Source organism: Scyliorhinus canicula, chromosome 11 (assembly GCF_902713615.1).
Source record: "Scyliorhinus canicula chromosome 11, sScyCan1.1, whole genome shotgun sequence".
In the NCBI taxonomy this organism is placed as follows: domain Eukaryota; kingdom Metazoa; phylum Chordata; class Chondrichthyes; order Carcharhiniformes; family Scyliorhinidae; genus Scyliorhinus; species Scyliorhinus canicula.
In genome coordinates this window covers 34,700,204-34,725,967 of record NC_052156.1, presented here as the reverse complement: position 1 = coordinate 34,725,967, position 25,764 = coordinate 34,700,204, and the positions used below count along the sequence as shown (strand labels likewise).

The 25,764-nt window shown below is 42.4% G+C and overlaps 1 protein-coding gene across 1 annotated transcript in view; it reads left to right on the top strand.

Annotated features, from left to right (window-relative positions):
• The window catches only part of wnk2 (WNK lysine deficient protein kinase 2), a 296,693-nt gene that overhangs the window by 116,447 nt on the left and 154,482 nt on the right, over positions 1–25,764 (top strand). The window contains 1 exon segment of the mRNA XM_038812754.1: positions 766–923. Within this exon segment, the coding sequence (XP_038668682.1) occupies positions 766–923 (158 nt within the window).

Sequence of the window (25,764 nt, the reverse complement as noted above, 5' to 3'; positions counted from 1 at the left end):
TAGATATAGGACAGATGTCAGAGGTAGGTTCTTTACTCGGAGAGTAGTAAGGGCGTGGAATGCCCTGCCTGCAACAGTAGTGGACTCGCCAACACTAAACGCATTCAAATGGGCATTGGATAGGCATATGGACGATAAGGGAATAGTGTAGAGGGACTTTAGAGGGGTTTCACAGGTTGGCGCAACATCGTGGGCCGAAGGGCCTGTACTGCACTGTAATGTTCTATGTTCTGATTTATACTTTGAATCTAATCGTTCCAGAAGATGGCACCTTCTCGGACAGTTCCACAGACATATCCACAAATAAAGCCAATGAAATGAAAGTTTATTGCTACGACTCTGTACATTTTGGACGGATACAGAATGTTTCAAAGTAGTCTGCAGCATTTATTGTGTTTTCCTGACCAAAATCTGTCTTGTTCTATAGTCACGCTGTATTCTGAGTTGACCATTTGACTGTCTTTTTTATATTGGAGAACTCTTGCATAGAGTAAGCCAACCTCATTGAGTCCACTATTCGGCATGGTTTTAGAGTCTTTGTGCAGGAACAGGAAATTCTTTTTTATATTAAAAATATTCGTGTTTTTTAATTTATTGACAACAGTATAAAAGTTGCCTGTATATAAGAACACCTCGCACATACAAGGAATCATGCGCGCACAATTCATGGTTTCCTATTCATGATTATCTGAGATAACAGTTTTTACAGTCAGTTAAGTTTTTGGGACGTATTGGAATGTTACATTTGCTTTTAACTATCTTCAGGTACTCCAGAGTTCATGGCCCCAGAAATGTATGAAGAACATTATGATGAATCTGTGGATGTGTACGCTTTTGGAATGTGTATGTTAGAAATGGCTACCTCAGAATACCCATACTCAGAATGTCAGAATGCTGCCCAGATCTATCGGAAAGTTACAAGTGTAAGTGTTCATTATCCAAATGAATAACTGTTAAGATTTTTAATGTAGCAAGCTTATTTTTGGCTAGATGAGAAGTTTGTGTAGTAATATTAACTTGTGTGAGCTATTTTTTGTGCACTGAAATATTATGCTTTCCAAATCCATTTCAATTGTGCTGTGAGGGAATAGAACTATTCCAAGAATTCTTCTTGAGTATTTTCCTCAAGGTATTGTGTCTGCTACCTTCATGTTTACAGTTTCAGTATGAATATTTCAGGTGGCATATTGTACTGACAGATTTAGGATTAAATAGGTTCAGAGTATTTTTGACACTGTTTTGGTGGTAATCTGAAGTTCAAGGTTATAGCATTGTTTTTATGTGAGAACTTATTAAATGTATTATGCGGCTTTTTGTTTTAGACTGTTCCAGTTTAAGAAACTGCAACCTTTTAATTCCTCGTGTCCCCACCCTTTTTCCATTTTCTTTTTGTAGGTTTCAACAAATACATTTTAATTGTTCACAGGCACTAGATGCTGCATACAACACAGCTGCACAGGAAGAGAACTACTGTAATGTAAATCCTGACACATTCAAAGTCTTTCCAAAATAAATACTGCTTCACATTTTGTGAAAGGGAAGCATTTATACCGTGCCTCAAAATTATTGCTGAATAATTTCCACTGAGGTCTACTTTTGTAGATATCCCAAATTCAAGCTCATCAAACTAATTAAATTGAAGCCATGGGATCTCTTCATGCAATAATATTATAATTCAGTCTTGGTTACACTAAAGTTTAAAATCTCAGTGAAAAGTCACTTTCCATAATAGTCCCTCATCTGAACTAAAACTTGTTTTCTTATGATTTTTTGTGTGTGAGGCAAATAGATATAGGAGGTTAGCAATTGTTATTTGCCCATTGAATTTCACATTGAAGTTACATTGGTGAAAACTAAGCTATATCAAGGTGGCAGGAATTCAAAGGGGAGGACTTAACTTTTCGGTTATTCGGGAACCTGGGTTGGACCCCATCCAGAGTATTATCATCGTTCCGGTGGGTGTACAACAACAACGTATGTTGACCTTGTAATCGAGTCCAGCACAGATTCACCAGACTGATACTAGAGCTTAAAGGCTTAAATTATGAGGGTAGGATGCATAAACCTGGCTTGTATTCCCTTAGAAGATTGAGAAGTAACCTAATTAAGGTATTTATCATGGGAGAATATATGTGTGCTCTCCTGTAATCTGTATATTTTGTGTGGAAAGAACTGTGCCTTTTCCTATCCTTGGCTGGGTGTATTCCAATTAAATAATTAGGCATATTTTGAGACTTTAATGTAAAGGTTATTTATTCTCATACATTTATCCTGAATTTACACAAGGTCACCTAATTGGTCTTGCATGCCAGTATATGCACATGTGCGCAAACATGCACACATGGGGCCCCCATGATACAGATAAAGATAGTCAATTCAGTCTCTGATTTAAGATGTGCACTATGTCTGGTTTCCCATATGGCAGGCGTGTGGGTTCCTAAATTGATTCCATGGTTTAAAGTTGAAGTGATAGCCTTGTAAAGAGAATGGTTGTGAGGTTTCTTGGAGTTGAATATCTAAGAGATGAACTTTGAAACTGGAATAGGCCAAGTACTTCGGCTGCTTGATGACTTGTGATGTAGTGTCAGAATTGGGTTCTCAGATTGGCTGACATCTGATGTTTTAATAAATTTGCTGGGGTAACAAGGGATGCAGTCCTGAGGCTAGCTATGATTGTGACCGCTGGGTTAAAACTTCTGAGGTCTACCTAGTCTGGTTGGGATGGAGGAGGCCAATGTGATACAATGGCATATTGATAGTGTCCATTGAGTTTCAAACTCATGAAACATGGAGACAGGTAATCTGGAAACTCCACAATCTTTGGATGTTGACTCATCCTTAAACAATGAGTTTGTGAATTCCATAGATGGCTGAGAGGTTCCCTCACTTCTGTCCATATTTGATTAGGTATTTGCTGGAAACTTGATACTATCTGTAGTCCAAATGCCAAAAGGCATATTTGCAGAAGCTATCTCAACCGCTTTTGTGTCCAATCTTTAAAAGTATTGTCTGAAAGTTTGTAATATGACATGCCTGTACTGGGCATGGCATGTAGTTAAAATGTAAGGGAGTGAAAAACAAGGAGGCACAGTTGTCTTACAATTCAAATGAGGACATTTAGGAGGAAGACCAATTCTGTCTTTCACAGGGTAGGGAAAAATCCTGTTTCAAGCTTTTGGATTTGTGGTAAATTGAAATATTCAGGGCACGATTGAACGGGAAAGTTTCTAAGTGTCATTTGTGACAGGTTTTGCTGGGAGTTTCCTGCCAGCTCTACTGGCAAGCTCCCCATCACTATCTAATGACACTTGGGGGGGGTGATCCTATGGCCACATTGTGCCAGAAAAGCTGCTCGCCGTGGCCCAGCGTGGCCATTGAAAGCTGGGAGATCCCGCTCCCGGGATCAATCCAGCTCACCACTCCTCGCAATGTTCAACGCGACTTCGTGGGATGTTGTGAGGTAAATCCCGTCCACAATGGATGGGATCACTTTTTGGCAAATCTGCATATTAGACTCACTCCAATGTGCAGATTCCCTTAGTACCTGTAGCTTTAGGATTCAATGCCTCCGAGTCCTCGGGCAAGCGCGGTTTGGTCCTGGTTCCCACAAACAGGGATCAGATGGAGCGGCACTTGGGGTCTCCAAGTGGGTCGGAGGTCTCCAGCTGCATGCCGTTTTGGTAGGGTGGTGCCCTGGTGGTGCTTGCCTGGCACTGCCAAGGTGCCCAGGTGGCAGTCAGGTGGCATGGGCACTGCCAAGGTACCAAGCTGACATTTTTCACGCACGATTGGACCGGGGATGACTGGCATGGGAGTTTTAGGGGGGGGAAGAGAAGAGAGATGCCATTTAAGAATGGCGTCACAGTCACTCGCTACAATAGGGAGTTCTGGCAAGCGGAGCTCCCCAAAAAATGGGATTTTGTGCAGCCTTAGCCGAGGCCTCTTGTACAACGCGAGCCGTGCTGGGAAACACCCGGCTACATTAATAGCACTCACAAGGGGACTTTGTTCCGTTTTAGGAAGATTACGCCTGTAGTCACATTTTTGGGCCCTGGGAAGTTTCTCACCGGTTTAGTCCACACACAGTTTTTTTTCATCACTGGGGAGCTGAACTCAGGAGATCAGGCCGCCATCTTGAAAAGGTGCCCCGATCTCTGAGTGAGCTTGTGTCGTCCCCCCCTCCCCCCATACATCCCCCTTCCATGGGTAATGTCATCCCACACGCACATGGGCATTAACCCCACCCCCCAAACCTCCCAGAGGCCCCTTTTTACCTGCCCTGCAGCCCCCACTCATACCCTCCCTCCACTGCCCTTTCATGGCATGGCTCCACCTCTGGCCCTGACCCTTGGCACTGGCACCTGGGCATCCTGGCACAGCATGCTGGTAGAGCTGGTCTGGCAGTGCAACCTGGGCACCTTGGTAGTACGGGGGTGGCAGTGCAAAAGTGCCAGCCTGGCAGTGCTTGCATTCCGGGGGGGTCCACCCTGGTCACCCAGGTCACCCAGAGGCTTCCATTGGCCCGGGTGCCGTTCCACCTGGCCCACATTTGTGTGGACCAGTACTGAACGGTGGCTGGCAGTGGCCTCCCTGGTGAGGTCGGTAGGTACTGGATAAGCAAGCCTTAAGTAGGTCTAAAGTCTACTTATGCAAACACCACTTGATCCTGTCCATTGTGGGCTGGTTCCTGATCCTGACAACTCGTGGGACCTGGTTGTCAAGAAGCCCACGGGAGGCTTCACCTCTGATCTACCGGCCACATCGCGCTCCCATTGGGGCTAGACTTGGCTGGTAGATTGCGCCCTCAATTGTAATCAACAGTGTTTTGGTGGGCAAGGAATGTGGATAAGAGGTACACGTGAATATTCTGGTAGGCATGAGCAAGTCCAAGGACTTGATTGGTCTGTTCCTAATAATCAAAAATATTTCTTGTCTGAACAAAAGCTTAACATTATTTTAATGAGAGTTTGACACTACAGAGAAGTTGGTAGCTCCTGTATTAGTGTGTTGGCTGCTAATTTGAAGGTAAAGGAGGAAATTGAAAATAAATTTAAAATTCAAATGAACAGTTTATATTACAATTTGCGCTTCGGACTTTTCTCTGCCTTACAGATTAGCATGCAGGTTGGAGATTAAGAAGATAGCCAATTCTGCAAAGCGGTCGATTGCAATTGCAGATTACCAACCAGGTTTATAATTAAACCTCGCCTCTCCTCTTCTTCCCCCCCCCCCCCCCCCCCAAATCTCTACACAAAGTTGCAATTTTTATGGGTGGTAAATGTGAAATCATATTTTAATTAATCACAAAGGCAACAACACCTCCGTCGTGTTGTGTGGTAGTACCACAATACTAAATGGGATAGACTTTGGATAAATCAAACAAATCAAAACGGGGTATCTATTCAGTGCAGTGGTCCATCAACATCAGAATTGTATTCAACCACCATCTGTAACCTCATGGTCTGCATATCCCTCATTCAACCATTACCATGCTTCATCTGATGCCGGCGCTTATGTAGTTACATTGTATATCTTTTGTTACCCTATTATGTATTTTCTTTTATTCCCTTTTCTTCCTATGTACTTAATGATCTGTTGAGCTGCTCGCAGAAAAATACTTTTCACTGTACCTCGGTACACGTGACAATAAACAAATCCAATCCAATCAAATAAGACTAGCTTAATGAGGAGTGTAAGAGAGTATACCAGTAGCAACATTAAGGCATATCTAAAAATAAGGTGTCAACCTGGTGAACCTCCAGTTTATGCCTCATCTCAAACCAAGGTGTAACTTATTAATGAACTCAACTACTATTTATGGGGAAATTTTTGTATCGTATATATTTGATTTCAAGTAGTTTCTTTTTCCCATTTGGAAAAAAAATGAAAATGACACTGTCCAAAAAGTTAGGCATGTCTTCCGTGAGAGGCAACGCGATGTTTCTTGTTAACTTGTTGAGCATATGCATTTACCTCCAGACAGTGACAAAGAATGAGGGCTTTGTATTTGCATCAATTGACATACAAAACACTATTAATATTTATCACTAATATGTAAATTAAATTAGCAAGAATCAAAAAGCTACTGGAATGGATGAAGGTCTGAAATAGCAAAGAAAGTAGTTAAAGCAGTTGAAACAAAGAATAGCTCCTCAAGAATCAAGTACTGTTCCAAATTGCTGTTTGTCACATTAGAGATTAACTCAACATAAAGATGAGTTGACAATTGAGGAAATAAAGTATTAATAAAGATTCAAACCACATTTGAATCCAAAGTAATCATTGGAGATTTAGTGTACCAGGTAAGATGGGATAGCTCCACAACTCGAACCCTATTTGGCAGCTGAGTATTCTTTCTCCTGACGTGGCATCACACAGACTAGGAAAGTTAACTTGTTTCTCTCCATACAGATGCTGTCAGCCTCCTGGGATTTTCAAGCATTTTCTACTTTTGCTTCGATTTGAAGCATCCGCAGTATTTTGCTTTTACTCTTTCCTACAGTCTGTTGACTTTTGAAAGCAAGACTAGTTAACCAACCTAGAAAGGAGTTCTTAAAAAGCATCCAACACTAGACTATTGTGAGGCACATATAACTATTCCATGCTTTTGCAATTCCCGCGTTAAAATTATATGGAACTACAAAAATGAGCAAGATAAGACATCTAACAACATCTGTGTTTATCTACCCACTGTATAGCATACATCCCAACTGAGAGAAAAAAACCTCGGACAAATTTTATCAAAAGATCTGGAATATTTCAGGAGACATTAGTTGCCCCATAAGCATCAGATGAGCATAACTAATGCCCACCAGCCCTCCACAAATATGCTGCAATTCTTAATTAATTGTAAGAATTATGTTTAGCACTCATCATTGATTTAGGTTTTTTAATAACAGCACAATTGACTTGAAAGCAAAAATATCTGTAGTGCTAAATTATTTATTTATGAGTAGCCTCTGGTTGCAAATGATTCTCAAGTTATGAACCGGAGATCAAAACTTTAAAATGTCATTTTATTTAATAAATGTCTAATCAATTCCATTGAGTCTTTGTGCAGGACACATGGAATAGCCTGAAGACCGAAATTGGAAAAACCTCTGAATCTCACATTTTTTAATCATTGCCTATATTTTGAAGATAGTGTTGCAATGTGAATGTTTGTTGTAACGTGTTTAAAATATTCTATTATTTACCCACAATACGAATCAATTAGTCAATTAAAGTTTAATAAAAACAGGGAAAGAACAAAATGGCGAGGTCCATTATAGGGTAGAGAGGAGGAGTGATTAAATGAAAATAGTTATGATGGTGAAAGGCAAAATGAGGTGGTAATGAAACTGTCCAGAGGAGATCAAAATAATTGCAGCAAAAGGGGATGGAAATCTGGCCAAGAGGAGGCTCCCATGGCCCAGGAACTTTGTGGAAGAAAAGCAGATAGGCCCCATGGGCGCTGAGCATCCAGCTGGCCCTGTACAAGTAGGAGATCTTCCACCCCGAACACCAGCCCTCGCCTCTTCTACGTCCTGTGTCACTGATTGCCCATTACCAGACCTGCAATTGGAAATAAAATTGGAGAGGTGGTGAAGACCTGAAGTTGTTAACTCCTGAGGTTGAGGCTAAGTATGAGCCCCTGTTCCTCAAATTTCCCTTGAGCTTCACTGGATCAATGCAAGAGGCCAAGAACGGAGGTCAGAGATACAGAAAATTAAAAAGGAAAGTTACTGAAAACACCAGGTCATACTAACAAACCACATTGAGGTGTTCAGCATAGCAATAACCCATTTTCTGCAGTCCAGCAACATAAATTGAAAGGAAATTATAGCTCCTCTGTATCTGTATTTACAGTGCCAACAGTATTTCATCCCAGTATGTGAAGCACACTGAAAGGATGTTTACTTTTACTTTGTTTTGGAAAGTGACTCCTCGGCTGTCAATGTTTTATAAGTTAACTCTATGAAGAATTTATTGTAAAATGATAACTGTAGGTGCAAATGTCTGTTGCAGTGACGCAGTAATATCTCTAGTTTATCATCCCCTCTTCCTCCCCTCCTGTTTCTGACAATCAGATTTCAAAGAATATTCTCTTTTTCAACCGTTTTTTCCTATCCTTGTGTTTTCTCTTCATATTATGAATACACTCAATCGGTATTGAAATCGTAGGGTGTATTGTCCTTGAAGCATTTAACTGGAGTTAGGTGATTAACCTCTAACTTCTGCCAAATTCTAAAGTTTGCATTGAATGTCTTGGATTGTCTCTGTCACCTGATGCATAACATCTGTTCATGCTATTTTCTGATGTAATGACTTTCAGAAACGTGAGGCATCCAGCAAATGCTGTTAAATGTGTGGCTGTGATTTTTTTTCACCCCTCCTATTTGAAAGTCTACCCCGACAGCAAGGTTGTCCCAGTTTTGTTTCTTCCATATGCATGGAAGTCTGTATTTGCATCTGACCAGAAGCATACTTGAACTTCTAAGTAAAAAAAGAATAGTGGGTCAGAAGGGAATGCTGTCATGAACTTTTCAAGAAACATGCACTTGCCACAACGTCGTGGGCTGAAGGGCCTGTACTTTGCTGTACTGTTCTATGTTCTGAGCAAAATCCTGTCCTGTCAAGGCATTGGGTGCTTTCTGTGGCACAACTGTCATCCAGTATTCGTCACAAATGTCAACAAATCAGTTCTCAGAAACTGGACCAGTGTTACTTGGATGACTGTTTTAGGCTGTTGACTGCTGAAAGGCTTTCGTGCAGTTTTAGGCAGTTGCCATGGAATCACTCAATTTTCTCTCCATTGATATGAGGTAGGAAAATGATCTATATGCTACATGCTTGATCACCACCTCCTACATGATGATTGAAGTTTCAACAATTTTTAAAGAAAAAGCTGAGGCACCGAAGGATACTTTTGCGAAATCTTTTGTCTATAGCAATCCTTCAATGATTCAGTTATTTAGTAGGCATGCCTGCGACATTCCCCAAGTTTCAGCTGTGTCCCATGTCAGTAACCACAACAATTTGTCCGTCCAGTAACCTTTATTTCCAGATAAAGTACACTGTGTCAATACTGGTGCCCACCATTAGCAGTGTCCTTGTTATTTGCCATGGTCAAACAAGGTATGGGAAATTTACTAAAGAAGGCAACATTCCCAATTTCAAAAGTAAAGCAGTTGGATGTCTGTAAAATAAATTTTTGTATTGTCATGGCTAATGCTTGGATCCTTTCAAATTGAGATAAGATAAAAAAATTTGCAGTACCTAGGTAGCTTTGCTGCAATAATGTTTCCATTGATCTTGACATCCGTACTAGAACAATGGTCCAAGGTATCAAATTGCAAGGATCTTTCGTTTTCTTGTAGGTCTTCAGAAATGATCATTTATTACATTGTTTCCAAATAATAAAATCTATCTGCTCAAATATTCTTCTTGTTTTCTGTACGGTAGCCTCAATCAGGTTTCAGAGTTTTAAACTATTGCTGTATTTATTCCACACCTTATCATCAAATTATAGAATCCTTGCAGTGCAGAAGGAGCCCATTCGGCCCATCGGGTCTGCACCAACTTTCCAAAAGAGCACCCAAACCAGGCCCCACCCTATCCCTGTAACCCCATGCATTGATCATGGCCGATCCATCTAACTACACATCTTTTGGAATAATCTGAGGACAGTACCTTGTGCTGATTAAGACCTGAAGATGTACGCCAGTCAATGGTTATGACAGTAATATTTTCGCATTGTAATTCTCAAAGCTGTATTTAATTGCATTTGAGGTCCAATAAGCAACATTGATTCCGGTTCTTTCTGACTTAATATTATGGCTTAGGAAATACATAAATATAAATCTGTTCAATTGAATGATTGTCTTGATGCCTATTTTCTATCCATTTGTCTTTTAATCTGAGGTGGTCTTGGTAGAAATTTTGCTTGCTTGTGCACTGCAGTGCAGCAATATTTTGAGACAGTACAAGGTGTAGATCAGACTTTTTGTGTCAACAGAAACTATTTGCTCGGACATCATTTGCTTTGGCAATGGGATGTAGAATCTGATGCTTAAAGCCAAACCTGGACAGTTGGTTATAGATTTATGACAAAGCACAGCTTGGATTTAAGCCCACATGCTTGAGTATGCATTTGAAGCAATTGATATGCTGTGTGCTGCAAGATTTTTTTAGAGACGAGTAAACTGTATCCTATGGTAATTGTTAACTGCAATATTTAGTACTAACAATAGTAAGGGATGACATCGGTGCTATGGAGGGTAAGGTTGAATCCATTTGGGTGGAAATCAGGAATAGTAACGCGAAAAAGTCACTGATAGAAATAGTCTATAGGCCACTAAATAGTAACATTATGGTGGGGCAGGCAATAAACAAAGAAATAACTGATGCATTTAGAAATGGCACAGCATTTATCATGGGGGATTTTAATCTACATGTCGATTGTTTTAACCAGGTCGGTTAAGGCAGCCTTGAGGAGGAGTTTATAGAGTGTGTCCGCGATAGTTTCCTAGAACAGTATGTAATGGAATCTACGAGGGAACAAGCGGTCCTAGATCTGGTCCTGTGTAATGAGACAGGATTGATAATCTCATAGGGATCCTCTCGGAAGGAGCGATCACAATATGGTGGAATTTAAAATACAGATGGAGGGTGAGAAGGTAAAATCAAACACTCGTGTTTTGTGCTTAAACAAAGGAGATTACAATGGGATGAGAGAAGAACTAGCTAAGGTAGACTGGGAGCAAATACTTTATGGTGGAACAGTTGAGGAACAGTGGAGAACCTTCCACAGTGTTCAGCAAAGGTTTATACCAACAAAAAGAAAGGGAAAATCAACTGTGGATATCTAAGGAAATAAGGGAGAGTATCAAATTGAAGGAAAAAGCATACAAAGTGGCAAAGATTAGTAGGTGACTAGAGGACTGGGAAATCTTTAGGGAGCAACAGAAAGCTACTAAAAAAGTTATAAAGAAGAGAAAGATAGATTATGAGAGTAAACTTGCTCAGAATATAAAAACAGATAGTAAAAGTTTCTACAAATATATAAAACAAAATAGAGTGGCTAAGATAAATATTGGTCCTTCAGAGGATGAGAAGGGAGTTTTAATAATGGGAGATGAGGAAATGGCCGAGGAACTGAACAGGTTTATTGGGTCGGTCTTCACAGTGGAAGACACAAATAACATGCCAGTGACTGATGGAAATTAGGCAATGACGGGTGAGGACCTTGAGATGATTGTTATCACCTAAGGAGGTAGTGATGGGCAAGAAGCTAATGGGGCTAAAGATAGACAGGTCTCCTGGCCCTGATGGAATGCATCCCAGAGTGCTAAAAGATGGCTAGGGAAATTGCACATGCACTCGTGATAATTCACCAAAATTCATGAGACTCTGGGGTGGTCCCGGTGGATTGGAAATTAGCAAACATGACACCACTGTTTAAAAAAGGAGGTTGGCAGAAAGTGGGTAATTATAGGTCAGTTAGCATAACCTCGGTAGTCGGGAAGGTGCTGGAATCTATCATCAAGGAAGAAATTGCGAGGCATCTGGAAGGAAATTGTCTCATTGGGCAGACGCAGCATGGGTTCATAAAGGGCAGGTCGTGCCTAACTAATTTAGTGGAATTTTTTGAGGACATTACCAGTGAGGTAGATAACGGGGAGCCAATGGATGTGGTATATCTGGATTTCCAGAAAGCCTTTGACAAGGTGCCACAACAAATGGTTGCTGCACAAGATAAAAGATGCATGGCATTAAGGGTAAAGTAGTAGCATGGATAGAGGATTGATTAATTAATAGAAAGCAAAGAGTGGGGATTAATGGGTGTTTCTCTGGTTGGCAATCAGTAGCTAGTGGTGTCCCTCAGGGTTTCGTGTTGGGCCTGCAATTGTTCACAATTTACATAGATGATTTGGAGTTGGGGACCAAAGGCAATGTGTTCAAGTTTGCAGACAACGCTAAGGTGAGTGGTAAAGAAAAAAGTGCAGAGGATACCAGAAGTCTGCAGAGGCATTTGGATAGGTAAAGGAATGGGCCAAGGTCTGGCAGGTGGAATACAATGTTGACAAATAGGAATAACAGCAAACGGGATTATTATTTAAATGATAAAATATTAAAGCGTGCTGCTGTGCAGAGAGACCTGGGTGTGCTAGTGCATGAGTCACAGAAAGTTGGTTTACAGGTGCAACAGGTGATTAAGAAGGCAAATGGAATTTTGTCCTTCATTGCTAGAGGGATGGAGTTTAAGACTAGGGAGGTTATGCTGCAATTGTATAAGGTGTTAGTGAGGCCACACCTGGAGTATTGTGTTCAGTTTTGGTCTCCTTACCTGAGAAAGGATGTACTGGCACTGAAGGGTGTGCAGAGGAGATTCACTAGGTTAATTCCAGAGCGGAAGGGGTTAAATTACGAGGAGAGATTGAGTAGACTGGGACTGTACTCGTTGGAATTTAGAAAGACATGGAGGGAATCTTAAAGAAACATATAAAATTATGAAGGGAATAGATAGGATAGATGCAGGTTGTTTCCACTAGCAGAACTAGGGGGCATAGCCTCAAAATAAGGGGAAATAGATTTATGACCGAGTTCAGGAGGAAGTTCTTCACCCAAAGGGTTGTGAATCTATGGAATTCCTAGCCCAGTGAAGCAGTTGAGGCTCCTTCAATAATTGTTTTTAAGATAAAGATAGTTTTTGAAGAATAAAGGGATTAAGGGTTATCGTGTTCGGGCCGGAAAGCGGAGCTGAGTCCTCAAAAGATCACACAAGAATGGTGGAGCAGGCTCGAGGGGCCAGATGGTCTACTCCTGCTCCTAGTTCTTATGTTCTTATGTTTTATGAGGTGGTTGGGTGGAGGGTGGACAACAGAAGCTGTGGTCCGTGATGAAACCCATAACGTAGGTAGAAACAATGATGGCATCTTTAAGGTAGAATTTCAGGAGCTAGGGAAAAAATAAACTGTTCATGGGTATGTAAATATAAAGATCAAGTGCAGGTAAAAGCATGGCTGGAGAAGTATCGCAGGTGGAAACATTTCCGATTCTTGGGCATTGGAGGCAGTTACACTTGTATGAGATTTAATTTCACCTGAACAGAGCTGAGATCAATATTCATGCTCACATGATAACTAATATTGTTGGGGTATGTTTTAAACTAATTTGGTAGGTGGATATGCACCAGAAAATAAAAAAGGAGCAGCAATGAGGTCAGAGCTCAACGATATTCTCAGAAATATCCCAAACATTGAAGGGAAGTTTGAGTAAAAGCAAAAGTGGTGGAAGAGATATTATTGGAAGTCACTGCTCAGTGTTTTATACTCTGATTATTTTCGCTTGAATGGGGCACTGGACAGGGCTGCCCACTTTCTCCACTCTTGTTCACTTCGGTGATAGAGCCGCTCTCTTGAAGATGAGATCCTCTAGTCAATGAAGTGGTATTAACTGAGATGAGTGGAGCATCGGGGTCTCTCGATGCGGATAACCTACTTCTACATATTACAGCGCCAGCTCCCTCCATCGACAGCATAATGAAGTTACTTAACTCCGTTGGCTATAAATTGAACTTCGGCAAGAATGAATGGTTCCCGGTTAACCCTCTTGGTAGAAGAGTCTAATTGTGGGCATTATCTTTCCGACTCTCTAATACAAGCTTTCATTATCTGGGGGTCCGGTGGCCCACGACTGGGCCTTACTTCATAAGTTGAATTACACAAGCCTGATAGTGTTAAAACGGATATACAGAGGTGGAAACCTTCCTCTATCTTTGGCGAGTAGAAGTCAAACAATTAAAATGTATGTGCTCCTGGGAGGTTCTTATTTTTTTTTCAATATCTTCCTATTTTTCTGCCCAAATCCTTTTTTTATCAAAGTTAATAAATTGATATCTGCTTTTACTTGGGTGGCTAAGACCTAGAATTCGTAGCATTCTACTCCCAATGAAATAGACAGACTGGTTGCTTGGCCCTCCCCAATTTATTGTGGCGTTTGTCTCCACAAGGACTGTATGGTGGTCACTCATACCAATACTGTCATGCACAGGTGCATCTGTGGCAGGCAGGTTGAGGATGAGGTTAAGAATTTTTTTCCTTCTTTCCTCGCCACCTGTCGCAGATGCATGCCAGTCTATCAACTATGTCCTTTATGACTCACTCTTTGTCGGTGCTGCCAAGCCACTCTGCACCCTTGCCACCCTCTGCTTCGTCCAGGTGGTGTTCTACATGGAGTACTACTGATTCAATAGCTGAGGTATGCAGTAAATAACAGGAAGTTTCCTTGCCAATGTTTGACCTGATGTCATGGGGTCCAGCGTCAATGTTGAGGACACCCTCCCGACTGTATACCATTGGCTGCTGGGTCTGACTGTCGGGGCAGACATACGATATGGCAATTAGTGGTGTCTGGGACATTATGATCATGTGAGTGTGACTAAATCAGGCTGTTGCTTGACTAGTCTGAGGCAGCTACAACTGAGTAGCTTGCTGCATTTGAGAGTCAACCACATTGCTGTGGATCCAAAGGTAAAATAAAACAAAAAAGTCTTATGACAAATGCCAGGAGTAAGGTTCAGTGAATAACCAGGTAGATTATGGGAGCTAAAAAATGAATAGGGGAAGGAAGGAAAGGTTATGAGAAGATTATCAGGCAACATCAAGTTGAACCCTAAAATGCTTTTTTTTTTCCTGACCATATCAAGTTGTGCTGATTGAAGGGACCAACCGACCTTCACATTGAGTTAGAGGCTAAAGTACTTTGCATCTGGCTTCACAAACAAAGCAGTTGATGTGAAGGTCATACTGATAGAAATGAGGGATATTGTGAACAGGATAATATATAAAGTAGTATGAAAATGGTAAGCACTATTCAAAGTTGGCAAGTCACTATGTCCAGTGGAATGTATCCAAAGTGCTGAAAGAAGCAGAGGTAGAAGCAGCAGAGCCATTGGTCACATTATTTCAATCTCCATTGGAGTAGTGCCAAAGAACTTGAAGATTGCTAATGTTATACCACTATTCAAGAAAGATAGAGGAATAAACTAGGAAACTATAGGTAAGTGTTTAACATATGAAAATCGCTTATTGTCACAAGTAGGCTTCAAATGAAGTTACTGTGAAAAGCCACATTCCATCGCCTGTTCGTGGAGGCTGTTACGGGAATTGAACCGTGCTGCTGGCCTGCTTTCAAAGCCAGCGGTTTAGCCCTGTGCTAAACCAGCCCCCATATATTGGTGATGAGGAAGTGAGAAGTTGTTGGAAAGTATCCTCCAGGATAAAATAAACTTTTATTTGTAAAGGCGAAGGAGAGCCAGAAAATAATTGTTGAAGGCAATTTGTGTCTGACTAACGATTGAATTTTTTGAAGTAAAAGAAAATGTTGACCAAGGTAGTGCTGTAGATTTTGTATCAATGGACTTCAAAGCAAATTTTAAAAGGGCCACATAAGCATGTTCGGATAGAAGCCCATGATTAAAGAAAACAGAGTTGTGGATATGGAATTGGCTCAGTGGCAGGAAACAAAGGGTTTTCAGACTGGGAGTTCATTTGCAGTGGTGTTCCCTCATTGGGTCCGTTACTTTTTCACCTTTGGTAAATGACGTGGACTTGGGTATAGGGTGCAGCATTATAAAGTTTGCAGATAATATGAAACTTGGCTATGTATGTAATAAGGATATTTGTAACTTTCGGGGTATTGAAATGCACGTAAGCATGGCAGATGAGTTCAACAAGAAGTATGAAGTGATGCGCATTTGGAGGAATAATATGGAAAGACAATCTGCCATAAATGGCACAATTTTGGGCAGTGTGGATCAACAGGCACCTGGTGTCCATATGTACAAATCCTAAGGGTGGCAGGACAAGTGGCAAGATAAAGTGGTTCAAATAATATGGACTGCTTTGGTTTATAAATAGAGGCGTAGGATATAGTGTTTTTCATAATTTGTTTTCAGATATTCAGAAAACTAAAATACTCCATGAGCAAGCTCTGAATCCACATGCCCCAGTCACATTGATTAGGAGTCATGATGAGCATCTAAAATGTGGAACATTTCCAGTACCTTGGAAGTTATCTCTCTCAGAACGCTGGCATTGACAAAGATATCCAGCATTGCTGAAATCTGCTGGTGCAGACTTTGGCCACATGAGGAAGCAAGTATTTGAAGATCGTGACATCAAAGCTGAAACCAAGCTCATGGTCTACCACATGGCCATAATCCTTTCTTATTTATGGGGTTGAAACACAGACAATGTATACGAAGCACCTCAAAGCACTGAAATCATACCAACAATACTGCCTGTGGTAGATCTTTTATAGCAAGTGGAACAGATGCATCAATATCATTGTCTTCGCATAAGCAAGCACCACAAGCAGCAGCGATGCTATAATCAACCACCGTCAGCTTTTAGGTTTGCCATGTAGTTTGTATGTCGGAAACCAGGCTCCCAACCAGGGTATCATCACCCTCAGTTAAGGCAAATGCACCAGAAGAGGGCAGAAGAAGCACTTCAGGATGAGTTGAAATCCAAAATGAAGAAATGCAATACTGACAACCCCTGGCAGAGAAGGGTGGCACAGTGGTTAGCACTGCTGCCTCACAGCACTGAGGAACCGGGTCTGGTCCCGGATTACTGTCCATATGGGTTTTGTATGTTCTCCCCTTGGTCTGTTTGGGTCTCGCCCCCACAACCCAAAGATGTGCACAGTAGGTCGGTTGGCCAGAATCGGGTACTTGTTTTTTTAGAAAAACATTTTAAATCCTGGATTTTGGCGATACTGGATATCTTTGCCAATGTCAGCGTTCTATGAGAGAGAATGTCAGACCACCATCCAGGAGCGAACCAGATGGTAGCAGAGTCTAAGAATTTTGAGACCCAGCAGTGACGAGATTTAGAGGAAAAGCGAAAGTGGTCAGAAGAACATGCCATGACCTGAACTAATATAAGTGCCCTATGTACCAGAAAGTCTGCAGATCCTGAATTGGCTTCATCAACCATCTTTGGACTCATGGGTGACAATCCTCCTGGCTAGTGAGGTGTTGTTTCTTTTCCTGCACCTAGTAATGCGCAAGGCAGACTTTCATCTGTTCTTATGGTGAGTTTTTTTTTCTGGAACAGGTCGCTAGCCTGTTGCCAGAGCCTTAAAGCTTGAACGGTGCCACTCTGCATCAAGCATTGCTGACCAGGAGTCCCCCCCCACTCTTATTGCTTGCTATTGACTGGGCACTACATTCCAGAGAAGTTTTATAAAGGCCTTGAGCTGCATCGAAGTTTACCATGATGTTTCCAGTGATTATAAGGACTTCAGTTATGAGGACAAGTTGGAAACGTTAGGCCTGTTCTCCTTCGAACCAAGCAGATTGACGTGATCTAATCGAGTTTGCAAGATGATCTGGAAGAAGGAACTGAAGGCACTGTTGCTAAGTTTGCAGATGATACAAAGATCTGTATAGGGACAGGTAGTATTGAGGAAGCAGGTGGGCTGCAGAAGGATTTGGACAGGCTAGGAGAGTGGGCAAAGAAGTGGCAGATGGAATACAATGTGGAAAAGTGTAAGGTTATGCACTTTGGAAGGAGAAATGGAGGCATAGACTATTTTCTGAATGGGGAAATGCTTAGGAAATCAGAAGTACAAATGGACTTGGGAATCTATGTTCATGATTCTCTTAAGGTTAACATGCAGGTTCAGTCGGCAATTAGGAAGGCAAATGCAATGTTACCATTCATGTCGAGAGGGCTAGAATACAAGACCAGGAATGTACTTCTGAGGCTGTATAAGGCTCTGATCAGACTCCATTTGGAGTATTGTGAGCAGTTTTGGATCCCTTCTCTAAGAAGGATGTGCTGGCCTTGGAAAGGGGCCAGAGGAGGTTCAGAAGAATGCTCCCTGGAATGAAGAGCTTGTCGTATGAGGAACGGTTGAGGACTCTGGGTCTGTACTCATCGGAGTTTAGAAGGATGAGGGAGATCATATTGAAACTTGCAGGATATTGTGAGGCCTGGATAGAGTGAACGTGGAGAGGATGTTTCCACTTGTAGAAAAAAATTAGAAACAGAGGGACGATCTTTTAAAACTGAGATGAGGAGGAATTTCTTCAGCCGGAGGATAGTGAATCTGTGGAACTCTTTGCCTAAGACAGAGAGATAGATAGGTTCTTGATCAATAAGGGAATCGGGGGTTATGGGGAGAAGGCAGGAGAATGAAGATGAGAAAAATATCAGCTCTGACTGAATGGCGGAGCAGACTCGATGGGCCAAGTGGCCTTGTTCTGCTCCTATGTCTTATAGTCTTATGAGGGGTTTTGATAGAACAGATGGAGAAAAAACTATTCCTTCTGGCGAGTGAGTCAATAACCAGTGACCATGGATTTATAATCATTGGCAAAAGTTCTAGACAGGAGATGAGATTTTTTTTTTCAATTGTTGAGATCTGAAATGTTCAACCTGAAACATTGGTGGTAACTGCATAAATAATTTTTAAAAAGAAGTTCAACAGGGACTTTGAGGGTGCGGAATTTAAAATTATGGGCAAAAAACAGTGGCATGGGGTTAAATGTGACTGCTCTTTCACAGAACATGGGCATGACATGCCAGTGCCTCCTGCAGCGCAAAGCTTCCAGGTTGACTGGCAAAAAACTCCAAGCCGCCCTTCAGGTTTTTCACAATGTTATTTTAAATCCAGGTGCCTTCCATTAACAGAACTATTATTTAGATTGATGACATTTATAATAAATAGTAATGCATCCTGGATTAATTATCATCTTTCATTGGATTTAAATATGCCCACTATTAACTGAAACTAATATTACTGTTGAGCACTGCTCTGTGATTAATTTAGCTTTCATGCAGGTGTGCACTTGGGCATTGTGAACTGAGAATTGTCTGCCATGAAAATATTTTGTTGGACAAAGGAGAGTCTATTGTGATTCGGTTGGAGACCGTTAACATGGAAATTAGAACACTTCATAATTAACTAAACTGTGCCATAATATTTCACATTTTTAAACAAAAAAACATACTTTATTGCTTATAAAAAGAATGAAGTAAGCACACTAGCCTAGTATTGTGGTTTCTAACCACTTGTGCTATGAAATCAGTTGTTAATTTACTTCTTCCTAGCTGCTTTTTCCCCTCACAAAATCCAAATTGAACTTGAGCCCATGCCACATTGCATGCTGAACAATAAAGTTAGTATTGCTTTGCTTAAAGTTCAAGTCTGGCTAACAATCATCTCTTGTTGGCTGTCTTAATCCAGTGAGATAATCTACACCAAAGCAAAATTATAATTGTCTGCTTTCTGAGCGAACTCGCAGATAACATGGGTCATTGCCCATTTCTATGACAACGTGGCACACTTTGTGATGCCATCAAACAGAATGTAAATTCATTGTTTTCCCTTTAACTCAACTTTTTGTTTTGTTACCCATATGAATAATTAATATTTTTAATGGATTTAATTAACCTCTCCCCAGAATCCCAGGTTCTACTATACAACATGCTTCTTTTCATTAACAACTCTAATCTTGTAAAATAAACACAGGTTAATTAAAACTAGGCACTTGTTTGATTTATCATTTCATTCAGGTTGTCTTTCAATTTCTTGACCAGGCCTTTTCTATACTTGTATTTCTAACAATTTTTAAAACTAAAAGTTATGTTCTATGAACTAGCTATTCATAACAAGTGTAAAAGAGTAAGAGTACATGGAATGCATGCCTCCATGATTGAGCATATAGTGTGACTTAAAAACTGAGAACTAACTTTTTTAATTGGCCATTTAGTTGTGATGTGTAAAAATAAGGGCAATTCTGAAAAGTCTGCCATACATCAACACGTCTTAATTATTTTAAGAGTAGCTCTCCCAAATTTTTAAAGCATGACAAGTGAGTGGATATTTGTGTGTCTGGGGCCAGGCATAGCACATGGTGTGAGGATAGTGTTTTGAGTTCTGCGTTTGAGATAGAGTTTACAATCGGTAGCCATAGCCCACAGTCTAAAATATTGACAGCATTCTGGGCAAGTTATTAGCGTCGCTCGAATGATAAGGGAAGGTGGTGTAGGAATTAGTGCCACCTGGATCAAGCTACACTGTAGGTCGAGTAAAGGGTGCTTTGTTCTGCACAGAGCCATGTTCTATGTGAGGTTGCAAAGTAGAATTTCAATTTCAAAAACAGTGCTTGAACACTGCTTGAATGCAAAAGCATACTGCAGTTATTAGAAATCTGAAGTAAAGAACAAAATCAGCCTAAAATAAATTGAACATGGCTAAAGATCAAATCTTTTTAGTTGTGGGAAATTTAAAGTGGGATATACGGTAACATTTCTTATAGTGAGGTACAACTCCTTTCAAAGATGCAATGCTCCTTTTTATGACGATTAACCATCTTAATTTGTTTAAAGAAAAAAATACATTATCACAAAATTGGATTGCCAATGATTAAACTGACATTGCACTTCCAATTGTACCAGGATTAAAATAAAGTCTATATTTTTGTTTGAACAAAATTATTTGGATTTAAGTAACTACTTTTCAAGTCTTTTTCTGTTTTTTTTTTACCTCTTTGAGCGATCATTTAGATATTTTCCTTTGATACATCATACAGTGAATTTCATCTGGCTCTTTCCAGGGAAATTAAGTAATTCCGTTAGGTGGATACACACTATCATTATCTTAGAAATTACTTTGTCTCAAAGTTGGTCGAGTGGAACCAAAACATACTGCCTGAAGGTCGTCAAAGTGGAATAAAAAATATAAGGTTGTTTTATTTTGAGTGAAAATGATTTAAAATAGCTTTGTGTTCTCTCCTTTCTGACTTTATTGTACCCACATGGCTTTAAGTCAACAGAGAAGTAACTTGTGCCTCAATTTCAGCATCTGTGTACCTGTAATCCAATAGACCATTGTCAAAGAATGAAAAAAATGAAAACCGCTGATTGTCACAAGTAGGCTTCAAATGAAGTTAGTGAAAAGCCCCTAGTCGCCACATTCCAGCGCCTGTTCAGGGAGGCTAGTACGGGAATTGAACCGTGCCTGGCCACAATTAAAATGTATCTACTTGTGCGGTGACAAATTAAGTCACCTTCAGTTGAATTATTTCATCAGTTTGGATAAATTCTTATTGTAAGCCCAGATCCACATGGCTATTTTACAAAGCCGTCAGACATAGACATTACATTTCATTACAATTACATATTAAAAGGCATTCACCCTTTTTAAAAAATAGTTTTATAATTCTTCTGTCTGTACTGATTAATTTGCTAAACAAGAGACAATAGCAATAGTGAGGATAAACTGGAATATCCACTCACGAATATGTACTTCATGTCCCTGTCTTGATTTCCACCCCCATATGTAGCAAGGTACTGAATGATTCCTTTCCCAGGTAACAAAATGATGGCAGTCATCTTCTGGCACTGTTCAACTGCGTTTCTTGGTACACTGTAAAGAAGCAGTAGTTAAGTCTTAGTGAGCAGGACTCCACGGTGGCATAGTGGTTAACACTGCTGCCTCACGGCGCTGAGGACCCGGGTTCAGTCCCGGCCCCGGGTCACTGTCTGTGGAGTTTGCACATTCTCCTCGTGTCTGCACACATATATGGTAAAATGTATTCTCTTTTTGTTTTTTAAATAATTTTTATTGGAATTTTTTTTACAGAAAATATAAAACATAACGACAAACAATGAAATGCAACAAAATAACCCATAATAACTGTAACACCCCCCAGACCGTATCGACGCATCTATCGCATCCCCCTCCCCCCCCCAACCCCAATGAACAACAAAAGAACTTAAAAATAAATTAAAATTGAATAAACAAACATAGTCATCGTGTCTCCCCCCCCCCCCCCCCCCCCCCCCCCCGGGGTTACTGTCCCCGTACCCTATCGTTGAGCCAGAAAGTTGAGGAAAGGTTGCCACCGCCTAAAGAACCCTTGTACCGACCTTCTCAGGGCGAATTTGACCTTCTCTAGCTTAATGAAACCCGCCATGTCATTGATCCAGGTCTCCACGCTTGGGGGCCTCGCATCCTTCCATTGTAGCAAGATCCTTCGTCGGGCTACTAGGGACATAAAGGCCAGCACACTGGCCTCTTTCGCCTCCTGCACTCCCGGCTCCACCCCAACCCCAAAAATCGCGAGTCCCCATCCTGGCTTGACCCTGGATCCCACCACCCTTGACACCGTCCTCGCCACCCCCTTCCAGAACTCCTCCAGTGCCGGGCATGCCCAGAACATATGAGCATGGTTCGCTGGACTCCCCGAGCACCTGACACACCTGTCTTCACCCCCAAAGAACCTACTCATCCTCGTCCCAGTCATGTGGGCCCAGTGCAGCACCTTGAATTGGATGAGGCTAAGCCGCGCACACGAGGAGGAAGAATTAACCCTCTCCAGGGCATCCGCCCATGTCCCGTCTTCGATCTGTTCCCCCTCCCACTTAGCTTTCAGCTCCTCTACTGACGCCTCCTCCGCCTCCTGCATAACCTTGTAGATATCAGATATCTTCCCCTCTCCGACCCAGACCCCCGAAAGCACCCTGTCACTCACCCCCCTCGCGGGAAGTGAAGGGAATCCCTCCACCTGCCGTCTAGCAAATGCCTTTACCTGCAGATACCCGAACATGTTTCCCGGGGGAGCCCAAATTTCTCCTCCAACTCCCCCAGGCTCGCAAACCTCCCATCAATAAACAGGTCCCTCAGCTGTCTGATGCCCGCTATGTGCCAACCCTGAAATCCCCCATCAATGTTCCCCGGGACGAACCTATGGTTCCCCCTTAATGGAGCCTCCATCGAGCCCCCGACTTCTCCCCTATGTCGCCTCCGCTGCCCCCAAATCTTGAGGGTAGCCGCCACCACCGGACCCGTGGTATACCTCGTAGGAGGGAGCGGCCACGGCACCGTTACCAGGGCCCCCAGGCTTGTATCTCCACAGGACGCCCTCTCCATCCGTTTCCATGCTGCCTCCTCCCCCTCCATTACCCACTTGCGCACCATCGACACATTGGTCGCCCAATAATACCCCGAGAGATTGGGTAACGCCAGCCCCCCCACCCCCCCCCCCATCTCTAACCCGCTCCAAGAAGACCCTCTTCACCCTCGGGGTCCCGTGCGCCCAAACAAAGCTCATGATGCTGCTAGTCACCCTTCTAAAAAAGGCCCTAGGGATAAAGATGGGCAAACACTGAAAAAGGAACAAGAACCTCGGGAGAACCGTCATTTTGACGGACTGCACTCTACCCGCCAACGATAGTGGCACCATGTCCCACCTTTTAAATTCCTCCTCCATCTGCTCCACCAGCTTGGTAAAATTAAGCTTATGAAGAGTCCCCCAACTCCTGGCCACCTGCACCCCCAGGTATCTGAAACTCTTCACTGCCCTCTTAAATGAGAGTCTCCCAATTCCCTCCTCCTGATCACCCGGGTGTACTACAAATACCTCGCTCTTGCCTAAAAAAAATTTTGAAATAATTTTTATTGAAAAATTTTGAATTTATACAACAATAACGCACCATAGTAAAATACCAAAAATAACAATAATGTTAACAATCATAAACATTCGCCCCACCTCCATGAACAACACAGCATTTTAACAACAACGCAAATTAACACAATATAAAGTTACAGAATACACAGTACAATAAGGAACCCCCCCCCCCCCGGGTTGCTGCTGCTATTGACCAAGTTACCTGTCTTTGAGCCAGGAAGTCCAGAAAAGGCTGCCATCGTTTATAGAACCCTTGTATTGATCCTCTCAGGGAAAATTTGACCCTTTCCAATTTTATAAATCCCGCCATGTCACTGATCCAGGTCTCCACACTTGGGGGCCTTGCATCCTTCCACTGTAGCAGAATCCTTCGTCGGGCTACTAGAGACGCAAAGGCCAGGACACCGGCCTCTTTTGCCTCCTGCACTCCCGGTTCTACCCCAACTCCAAAAATCGCGAGCCCCCACCCTGGTTTGACCCTGGATCCAACCACCCTCGATACCGTCCCCGCCACCCCCTTCCAGAATTCTTCCAGTGCTGGGCATGCCCAGAACATATGGGCGTGGTTCGCTGGACTCCCCGAACATCTGGTGCACCTGTCCTCGCCCCCAAAGAACCTAGTCCCGGACATGTGGGTCCGGTGCAGCACCTTAAATTGGATGAGACTAAGCCTCGCACATGAGGAGGAAGAGTTGACTCTCTCCAAGGCATCCGCCCAAGTTCCGTCCTCTATCTGCTCCCCGAGTTACTCCTCCCATTTAGCCTTCAGCTCCTCCACTGACGAATCCTCCACCTCCTGCATTACCTTATAGATGTCAGACACCTTCCCCTCTCCGACCCACACCCCCGAAAGCACTCTGTCCATCGTCCCCTGCGACGGCAGCAGAGGGAATCCCTCTACCTGTCACCTAGCAAACTCCTTTACCTGCAAGTATCTGAACATGTTCCCTTGGGGAAGGCCAAATTTATCTTCCAGTTCCCCCAGGCCAGCAAACCTCCCGCCAATAAACAGGTCACTCAATTTGCTGATGCCCGCCCTTTGCCACCCCCTAAATCCCCCATCCTTATTCACCGGGATGAACCGATGGTTGCCACCCAGTGGAGCCTCCATCGAGCCCCCTGTTTCCCCCCGATGCCATCTCCACTGTCCCCAGATTCTTAGGGTCGCCGCCACCACCGGGTGCTCTTGCCTAAATTTAACTTATAGCCCGAGAAGCCCCCAAATTCCGCTAACAGCTCCATCACCCCCGGCATTCCCCCTTCTGGATCCGCCACATACAACAGCAGGTCGTCCTCATACAGCGATACCCGATGTTCCTCCCCACCCCGCACCAGACCCCTCCATCTCCCTGACTCCCTCAACGCCATAGCCAAAGGTTCAATCGCCAGTGCAAAGAGCAAGGGGGACGGGGGCACCCCTGCCTGGTCCCACGGTAGAGCCTAAAGTACTCCGATCTCCTTCCATTGGTAACTACACTTGCCATCGGAGCCGCGTAGAGCAGCCTCACCCATTTGATGAATCCCTCCCCGAATCCGAACCGCTCCAGCACCTCCCACAGGTACCCCCGCTCAACTCTATCAAACGCTTTCTCCGCATCCAGCGCCACCACTATCTCCGCCTCGCCCTCCACTGCCGGCATCATAATAACATTTAGCAGTCTCCGCACATTCGTGTTGAGCTGCCGTCCCTTGACAAATCCTGTCTGATCCTCGTGGTAAAATGTATTCTCATCACAGCATTTATAGGAGGGTTTATTGACTGCAAGGTTGTACAAATTTGTACAGGTAGTTTAATAGGGTCTGAGGGAGAGACTGATGGAGAAACTCAGCCAGACAAAGCTTATTGGCTATCTTCTCTAGAGGTTTTAACACTGACTTTTTTTTAAATACGTTTTTTATCCTCTATACGTGAAGATCAATAGTGCCCTGACTAGCAAGAATCTATCCCACATTCTATAGGGATGTGGTGCTGGGTTTGTGAAATGGGATAAGCGGATTTATCATACTTTCATCGATGAATGCGAGAACTTGAAATACAGCCTCTTCTGGATCTGAGAAAAAAAAATCCAAGTTGTCACCACATCATTTGTTGCTATAGGGCTTGAAGTACATTTTCATTCAATATGCACAACATATATGGCTTCTGAGTTTCGGTTCAAATTGATTGCTAAGCAGAAAGCATTTTGCAGTTGTGGCATTCTTTGGGGTACCAATATAATGCGTATGTGAGAGATATAGCACCAGTTCTTCCTTTAATAATTTGTGTATTGGTATTTTTGTTATAATTTGCTTTT